General features: G+C 40.3%; 1 protein-coding gene across 1 annotated transcript; it reads right to left on the reverse strand.

Annotated features, from left to right (window-relative positions):
* Positions 1 to 124: 124 nt before the first annotated feature.
* Positions 125 to 8,108, reverse strand: atxn10 (ataxin 10). The gene is made up of 11 exons (XM_043236698.1): positions 7,949 to 8,108; positions 7,477 to 7,671; positions 6,837 to 6,922; positions 6,659 to 6,755; positions 6,366 to 6,533; positions 6,192 to 6,272; positions 5,525 to 5,678; positions 5,081 to 5,189; positions 4,404 to 4,582; positions 2,023 to 2,086; positions 125 to 934 (listed from the first exon to the last, which is right to left on the reverse strand). The coding sequence occupies exons 1-11, from the start codon at positions 8,077 to 8,079 to the stop codon at positions 750 to 752; spliced, it is 1,449 nt and encodes a 482-aa protein (XP_043092633.1). The 5' UTR covers positions 8,080 to 8,108; the 3' UTR covers positions 125 to 749.
* Between the last annotated feature and the right edge of the window lie 1,471 nt (positions 8,109 to 9,579).

The raw sequence follows: 9,579 nt of genomic DNA on the forward strand, positions 1-9,579 counted from the left end.
TAGTTTGTAATAGGATCTGTGTTTGTGCTGGCTACAGATTCACACAAAAACACAAGTGTGGAATTGCTCTATTAGTTTGAGATAAATTAATACAAAATTAGATATCATGGAATGTACACACAGGTAATTGCGTTGCTATTTTATTATAATCAACTAAATGAAAGGCAGCCCTGTCAAACTAAATCTACCAAGCTACACGAGAGGTTTGTGTAAATAATAGGGGAATTGTTGAAATCGCACGGCTTTGTAAACAAACCCAACTTAAAGCACAAAACCTAAAGTCCGCTTTCAAAAAGAAGGATCCGAGTCCCAAGGCTGTTCAGAGACGAACTTTACGTGTACAGATCAAGAGGCGGCCTGGTCTCTATAAAATGCACTGAATTAGGGATTAACCTCTACTCCCTGTTGGTCACCAGAGTCTCTTTAGTGGCTGAAAAGCCAGGAAGACACGGTTCTCCTTGTTTCATAGGATTTGAATCCCACTTTGGGGGGGTTGGAATCAAAGACCACTAAATGCATCACAGACATCAGCATGAGTCCTCTCAGATAAGCTCCTCTGATTGATTTCCTCTTGTGTGGAGAACACAAAGCCCAGACCACCCCCTTGTGCTGCCAACTACTGATTGGATATTTAATGACCCCAGTGTGTTGTGGGCGTTTTAAGCCATCTCCAGAGTGTAATATAGCATGGTAAAGGAGTGTGGGGATGGGCTTCCTGGGATAGCAGTCTCCCAGCTCTAGTTAAACATCTACGGGTCCTTCTTTAGGGGCCTGAGCAGTAGACCGCCATCCCTTTCTTCCACTCTGAAGCCCATTTCTCTGAGTATGGTGTCGTCTGCCACACCTTGTCTCCGAAGACCTTGTATCATCTTCTGATTGTCCAAGTTGCGTTCCAGGATGTTTCGGATGGCAAACACAGCCCACTGGCTTATGACTGGAAAAAATATTAAGGAAAGTTAAGGTTTTGCTATGTGGTTGTCAGGGTGTTATTGTTGGTTTAATGCCAAAAAAACAAAAAAAAACACTAAAAGTCTTCATGATATTCTGGTCGCTATATATAACTTTTTTTTTATCCGTCAGGATGCAAATTTGACCACTGTCAATATTTATATTTAGGGCATGAATGCACAATGTATTGGTTGATCAGTATATCACATAATAGTTTATCAAAACTTTGCCCATAGCAGAAGTGAAGCCACGCTAAATAGTAAGCAACAACGACAACTTCCTGAAATGCTCAGAAAACGGCATCCGGGAGGACACAAGCTCAGCTTAGCGGTTCATCCCCTAGTGAAAGAGCAGCTGGCACTGTGCCCTGCTCTCTCTAATACACACCGGCAGTAGAATGAAAGCGTTTTTTTCTTTAACAACAGTGCCAGCATCAGTCAAGGATCCTTTGGAAACACAGCTGCAATACATCAGATTGTCGTGTTATCAATGAACCGTTTCATATGGAACAGAGTTGGCAGGATGCAGGTCAACACTATAAAAATAGAAAATGTCACTTCATTTTATTCAAGTGGTGATTTTCCACCCAGGATTTCAATCAAGTTTTCCAGAAAGTGTTGCACATCTATAAAACTGACTTCTGTCAACACCACAAAATTACTCCTATATGCAATACCTACATTTAGCTTCATAAACTATTATGACTAGATATTTCACACAAGGAGACTGGTGAGTGAGGATTGCTAAATGTTCTTGAGTCAGCCCAACAGTTCCACCTCTCTACAGGGGACGTTGCTAGGTGGAGGGACATGAAACCGTTGGGCAAGACGCTGGCTTTGCTCTAATAACATCTCAACTGCGTTTTCAACTCTGAACAAGCCACCAATCATTCAAGCTTCAAACGCTGTGGTAAAACCTCCATTAGCAATGGAATTTAAGGGGCTATTACAATGCTATTCACACTTTAGATAGCAATATCTTTGCATTTTTTGTGGCCGTTTTCACAAAACCAGAAAACCCTCATTAAGTACACCCACGAAAGCACAGAGTGATTGGAGTCACAACCAAGGATACAGGGGTTGTTGCTGTCAATGCTGCAGTTGTCCAGAATAAGAGCTATACCGTCCAGTTCTCTTACCTATAGGAGACAAATGGAAAAAAACAAGGAAAATGTTCTTTAACAGGGGCATCGTGAGCCAGACTGGTCAGAAAACAATTACTTTCCATGGAGGAAAGTCCATGCGGTTGAGCTCTGGTTTGGCGCAGACATACGAGTTTGCGCTGGTTTTCATCACATGCAGTCTCTAACTATACCATACATTACCCTGAGTATGTATCGTAACCCAAGAGCTACAGTGGTTGCCCTTTAACCACCTTGGTTCCTTAAAAAAAAAAATTGAATAAGAAAGAGGAGACACAAGCTCTGACAATTTTCTGCTGCTAATGACCAGCATGGCGTTTGATTGAGAAAGTAGTGCTAGCAATAAAACGAAGGGAATCTTATGTAACCGTACGCTTCGGCCACAAAATTAGTTTTGTTTGGCTATCTACACATGTAGTGGACTACTGCAGAAGCAGCGTTTTGAGGCATCAGCACTTCTGATGCTACACTTAACTGTACTGCCACCTATGATACTTTCTTGTAGCAAAGCAAACACTAAAAAACATTTGAAACAACTGACAAGGGGTGACAAATGTAGTTTAAAAAACATTGCATTAAAACAGCGAAGTATCAATTAAAACAGTTCAGTTTAATTAAATGTAATACTTTTTATAATAGTAATATATTTTGTTTAAAGTATTGCTATGCTTATTTGAGCTGTTGGCAGTAGCAACAAAACACTAAACTCTGCTGAAAACAATTGTCGGTAGCCTCTCTAGTTTTGTGTGAGAAGCGCTATTGTGTGGTGCCGTTTTTTTATGTGGAGCTGTTCAAATTAGTCATTTAAGAGGTGGCCTAAAGATGCAGAATTTAAAAAATTGGCCACATTTTAAGTCATGCATGAGACGTAAGCACAAATATCGAACAGCCATCTGGTTTACATAGAAAAGTAATGGAAAAGCAATGCCGTGGAATGTAAAAATGCATTCTGAGTGAACGGCCCATTAGAAACCAGCAACGGGAGCCATGCACAAAGTTTTGGAACAAGGTTTTTGGTCAAAAAGTGAGGGCGCAGGCTGGGGGAGACTTGCTATTGTTTTGTGACCTTCGACCTCTCAGTTGTGTTCCTTGACCCTATTTAAGAAGGCCGGTACTAGGTTCTGCTCTGTGCTGATTGAAGGGGATAGACCTGAAAGCCTGAAAATCCCTCCTTCGCAGGAGGCTGCTTACAAGAGAATTCATTAAAAAGAAAAAAAAAAAGTAGAAAGGGAACAAAGTGGGAAAAGATCTGGGGAAGAAATGAGATGATACAAGCATGAAACTCAGAATAGTTCCCCAGTCTTTATCTACTAGCGTTAATCCCCTGATTAGTTTTCAAGGAGGGAGCTTCCACAAACAAAAAGCCCAGGCCTGGGTTGATGGACAGAAAGAAAGCCTCTAAACCACAGCATTGTTAATGTGTTTACCACGACTGGGTTGTGCCGTCCGTTGATCAGTACATTACTGGAGTTGGCTGCAAACTCTATGGTGTTAGTTTCGTCATTCTTTGCCAACACATTCCTTCACATTCCAACAAGTCATAGAAATCACAGGAGAGGAAGTTTAAAAGATGATTTCCAAGAATTTTGCTAACTACTTCCTTCCCTTGGCAATCCCGCTGACTATTTCAGTTTTTCTTACCCATCAATCAGTTTTCTTTTATTGATGAATTTCAAGCAAGGTGCAGTCATGCAAAGCTACATATTTTTCAGCCAGTCTCGAATATCGCACATTTTTAACATGATTTACAATGAACAAAATCTTGCCAGGCATATTTAGAAAATAAATTAGATGGCTCTCAAAATACGTCATTTAAAGAACCCAGTGCAGAAACTAATTTAAAGACTAAAACTAATTGCAATTTTGAATCTTTGCCACTATCCTTCAAACCACTAGGTTGTACCCGTTTGCCAGAAAGAATTATATATGCAGGTGAAAATTTGCAAAAGCATACCTGTTATGCTGAAGGACAAAATGTAGTTATTTGAAACATTTGATACTTGCATTTGATCCTTTCTGTACTTGTATACAAAATCACTACAGTACACCCATAACTATTTATATTTGGACTATTTAGACCGGTTTGGGCAGGTACGGCTGCGGAGTAGCCCGTAAACAGAGAGAAGTAGCTCTGGCTACAATGCAGCATTAATAAGACATACTGTTTTTTAACCACATGTAGTATATGGAGTCTGTTTTGAAATTATGTTGTATGTCCCTAAAATATGTATGCATCTTTCATAGTAGCAAAATCTCATTTTACACACACACACACACACACACACACACTTTTAGGAGCTCTTGTGTGCAGTACCTTGTCCTGGTTAACACCGTGGCCATGACATAGGTTCCCAATGAGTCGAATGAGATGAGCTTTGAAACTGAGGGCAGGATGGGTGTCAGCGCCCCCTGGCCTCGTCAAGGAGAAATCGTGTGCCGCAGTAAACACATTCTTACTGCTTTTCCCCAGTAAGTGAACCTCTTTCAAGAGACCTGGAGATGAAAAAGATGGAGAATTCGCACATTACATACAAGACGACAGTAAAAGAGAGAGACAAAGAGTGAGAGATAGATGCTGGCATAACGGTCATGTTTAATGTGTGACACCGCAGCTGGAGATGACAGGAGAGACCGGGAAGAATGAAGATTGTGTCTGTCTGCATTGAGCTGTGACCTGACAGAGGTTTCGGTTTCATACAGCACCCTAAATGGCTGCTTTTAAAAATAAAATAAGTGAGAAAAAGGGCATATAGGGGTGTGGGATTTGATTTTTCAGTTTAGACAGACGGAATGAGGGATAGCAAGTTCAGCCCCACGTTTTTAAGACAAGAGGCTTTTTACAGAGTTCTACCAAAACAAATATTTAGCATTTTCAGTTCATGGCGCAGATAATTTCCCATGTTTTTTTTTTCTGTATTCTCATTAAGAATGCATTAGGATTTTTATCTCCAACAAAAGCAAAAGCATTACGCCACATTTCTCCACATTTACCGACTGTTGCGCTCAAAAGGTCAGCGTGATCCTGCAGGGCCATAAACTCCTTGCAGCCAGAGGTCATTACACAAAGGATGTCCAACAGCCTGACGACAACCATAGCCTCCTACAAACGACGCACAACAAATACCAGGCTTAGAACATCTTCTAGAAAATGTACAGTAGCTTTTTGAAAGAAGTCGCTTTCTTTTAGTGCTCACCGAGGCTGCAAAATGTCATTTATTTCTCTATTTGCAAAGCTCAGGATCCATTAACCCAATATTTAGTGTGACATAACACTGCAAAAATCATTGTAATATGCTGATTTGATGCTCAAGATGAAACACTGATGAAAACATGCATAATATTGCCCACTATTACAGTATGATCCCAATATTCTGCATGTGGCTATTGCATACTAGCACGAAGAGGTGCAATATGAACGCTCCAGATAAAGCTGACCTGGTCACCTGATGATTCAGAGCTCAGAGCGAGAACAGCTCTGCAGTGATCAGTGAAGCAGGAAGCCAGGAACTGAGCTGCGTTCAGAGGCATTAAAGAGCTCTCCTCCTCAACAACGCCAAGCTGTGCTAATATCAGCTCCAGCAGTGTGAGCCTGTTGGTAGACAATTACATTCACAAAATAATATCAAAACATGCATTTGGTAACACTTGTCAACAAATAACTACAAATTGTCCCTCTATAAATTCTTAATTTGCTGCTGCTTAATAGTTAATAAGGTAGTTGTTCATAGGCAATAATGCACTAAAAGGAATACAAGCAAAAGTGTATTGAAAAATGTGTTTATTTTATTATGATATGCCGCTGTTTTAATATTTTAAACCACCATCTTGCCCTTTTTTTACTCCGTTCCTCATCTATGAACGTTACGTTACCTTAGAAGTTTAGGCATTTTAAACTTTATTTAAAAACTACTTTTTGCAACAGCAAAAACGTCTAGTTAAGCAGCTCGCTAGAATTGTGAAGCAACAATGACAAATATACAACCTTTGTTATACAGAGCCTTAAAAACACTTCATAAATTAGTCTAACCAAAGTAGAACCTTACTAGACGTATATGCATTTCATTTTGTGCAATAACTGCTTTAAATCACTGAGAGGTTTTACCTTTCCTCGTTGGACATTTCGGCGTACATCTTCCTAAAAAGCTCTGACGACTTTAGGAAGTGTTGTGTGACAATAAAGACCCTGTAAGACGAGCAATATTTGACAAAAGGGGTATGAAAAAGGCCTAGACAACAGACGTGCTTGTTTTAGTTGGAATATAAACACAAAGCTCACGTCCAGTCCACTTCAGGCAGCGTCCTGCACAAGTCCACGATCTTCAGGGACAATTTAAGCTGCCGTGTGTCTTTAACTAGCTGCTCTGTCTTGTCTTCATCCAGACAAGTGTGGATCACCATGCATGTGTACGAAACGGCTTTCTCGTCTGCAAGCTCCAAAAGGTCCCTTGAAAAAGATACAAGTGGTTACAAAACCGCGCACCAGTGCAAATCGGTGGCATTTTGCAAAATGAATGTTTGACCGGCATCGTAAGACATGCACCACTGATGCCTAACCATAAATTCACTCACCAGAAGATGTGCGGGAAACCGAGCTCCCAGATGTCATCTTTGCAAAGCTGGTTTCCAACAGCAATGTTACCAAGAAACTGAATCCCACATCGAAGCGCTGCCAAAGGGGAGAGTCGTACACTGATTCATCTACCCGTTACCATCCATACAGCCGAAACACTTAAAAAAAAAAACTCACCGTCATAAACGTCATCTGAACCTCCTGATGAAATCTTGAGGAGTCTGGTCAAAATCTCAAAAGACAGCTTGATCGAGCCTAGGTCTCTGCGAAGATACAAACGCTTGCGTTTCTCTGGTTTATAAAGCTCACAGACCAAAGTCACATTCATACACTAATAATGATTATGGTGTTATAAACGGTGGTCATAAGTCTGAGAACACTGGTAGGGGGAAATGTGTCTGCACTATTTTACAGCACACGCACTAGCATGCATTTACATTGCATTTGTTAACTACAGGAGTTACAGTTCAGTTTAGGGTCATGTTCTTACTATAATAAGTATAGTATCTACATAATACGTAGATGCAGAACAAGACTATAATAAAGCTACACCTAATTTGTCTGAATTATTTCTAGGCGTCTAATCACACAATCACTAATCGCACAAATGTTTTACACGAACTTCAGTCGATGCAGCATAAGTGTGCTGTCATTAAACGATTAAATAATAATACATGAAATGTGTATATAATATAATTATATTTACAACAATATTATACAACATATTCGCTACAATTTCATCATTTCATAGTATATGCTTAAGCGTTACAATTTTTTAAAAAAATGCAAAAATGGCTTTCTGGACACTGTACACTACCTCAGCCAGCACTGGTTCTGAAAGCACTGCACACAGGCATTTCTGTGAGCTCTCAAACACTCTGCTGTGATTTTAAGGCACAGAGATGCTTCTCCTTCCTGTGAATCCATCATCTCGATCAAATCCTCAGCATCCACAGAAAGTCTTGACAACACTGCAAAGAGGTTTCCAAGAGCCTCCCTGTCAACACTGGCTCTGAAACAAAACAGAAACAAACTATTAGTGTTTTACAATTTGATGAATATGCATGGCAGCGCACGCATCCTGACGTTTACTTAAATTATTAACGCATGTGTCAGAAAACTGGTGCATGTGTAAGTATACAGAATACAGAAACTAAGAGGGTATTGCACGATATTATTAAAACGCTAAAGATTTTGCGTAAAAAATATGCAACACACTTGGCTGATAGACACTCTACATTTAAGCAGACACATTTCTGTTCATTTTTAAAGTGGGAAATGCGCATTACCTGAACTGGCCATCCCTTAAAGCTTTGGTCACCGTTTGCAAAGTTGTGAGATGCGTGTTTGTAAGTTTTTCTGTGGCTATTTGACAGAGCGCGCTGTTTATGTTCTGCATGCTGTCACCGGAGGCTGCCATCAACACGCGAGCACAAACACAGACCTTTACTTCCGCCTGCCGGCTAGAGTGGATTTCAAAATAAAAGCCCGTGAACTTAAATTCACGTGAGCGTTATTTGATACTGGTAGTTGTTATATTTTTCATTTATATTATTTCGGTTCTACACACTGTGTTTGAATAAATTTAGCTTCTTAATTCCGATGTTTTCCTAATATAAACATGCAATTACTGTGGTAATTACAACTTATTAATAAAACAAATGTTTGCCAGAATTCTCTGAATATTAATTGAATAGATTTCAATTATTACACATGGCGAAGGAGGTCAATGAATACATGATAAACACTCTGCTAAGGAACAGAACAAAGCAGTAGTAACTGTGGAACTGCAGAACGAATCCAGTCACGTGCATTTATTTTTAAGATTTGATTGTATGTTATGTTACACTGAGAGACACTCCGCGAAGGTTACATTGATTAAATCTGATCTTGAGAGGACAGACCGAATGTTTGCGATAATGCCTAAACATTACGACATGATGTAACTTTCTTGCTGTCCCCGTTCAAGGATTAAATCACCCAGACCATCGCAAGCCAGGCCATCTGACACCCATTCATCTGAATCAAACGTTCAAAGGACTTCGACATCAATCGTTCCAGTTTTTTCATAAACAAGATGTGGGGACAAGTGCTCCAGCTGAAACAACAAAAGGCCCGAGTTCCCCTTTGAATCCTCAGAAGTGCCAGAGTATTTTGGGTCATTGGCTTTCCATTCTGCGGTTCATCTCGTGTTTTTTCTGGCCTGGGTAACGCACTAAAGGAAGTTGGTCTTGCATGAAGAATATAATTACAGGTGGTTTTGTATCAGACATATATCCTCGGGTTAAGGGTGGACCCGCTGCTAATACATAAATGGGGTAGCGCCGCTACCAGACCCTAAAACAGAGTCGTCGATCATGAGAGACAGAAGCCATCTGAAAGCATCTACTGTGCTTAATGGCTTACAGGGCCAGCCGAAAATGTTCCGCTCCACCACTCCAAATGTATCCGGTGTCCTTGAGCAGATAAATATGTGCTAAATCAATGATCACTTTGCACGTCAGCTAAACGCTTGCAGAAATACTATAGAAGTTTGGATGCGTGTTGTTTTAATATGGTTCTCATAAAACACTTCCTCATGGGAAGCAGCTGGGTGCAGAGAAGTATTGCTTTCACAATGACAAAACGTGCATGAGACACTTTATAATATTCCTCGCCACGGTTTCGCTCCGGGAGGCTGCTCATTCTAAACGCTGTAAATATTGAGAGCGTTGGGCGGACAATGTGAAAACGGACAGGTTACGAACGCACACCTTGAAAGCACGCAACATTTGAGTGCAGCTGAAGCTCTGTTCGGTTGAACGTGAACGTAATAAACACAGGAAATCTGCTTCTAATTACACCTCAACTGTTCAGAAACTATTTTGTTCTTTTGCTAAATAACAATCTGCAACAAATCTGCTGTTTCAACAGTCTAACC

The sequence above is a fragment of the Puntigrus tetrazona genome, chromosome 4 (genome assembly GCF_018831695.1).
Source record: "Puntigrus tetrazona isolate hp1 chromosome 4, ASM1883169v1, whole genome shotgun sequence".
Classification (NCBI taxonomy): Eukaryota; Metazoa; Chordata; class Actinopteri; order Cypriniformes; family Cyprinidae; genus Puntigrus; species Puntigrus tetrazona.

Coding starts and splice junctions, on each gene's coding strand:
- atxn10 (XM_043236698.1), bottom strand. CDS start 8,079: ATGGCAGCCTCCGGTGACAGCATGCAGAACATAAACAGCGCGCTCTGT. Junction 7,672..7,948: donor TTAAGGGATGGCCAGTTCAG/GTAATGCGCATT, acceptor GTTTTGTTTCAG/AGCCAGTGTTGACAGGGAGG. Junction 4,583..5,080: donor CCTTTTGAGCGCAACAGTCG/GTAAATGTGGAG, acceptor TTTCATCTCCAG/GTCTCTTGAAAGAGGTTCAC.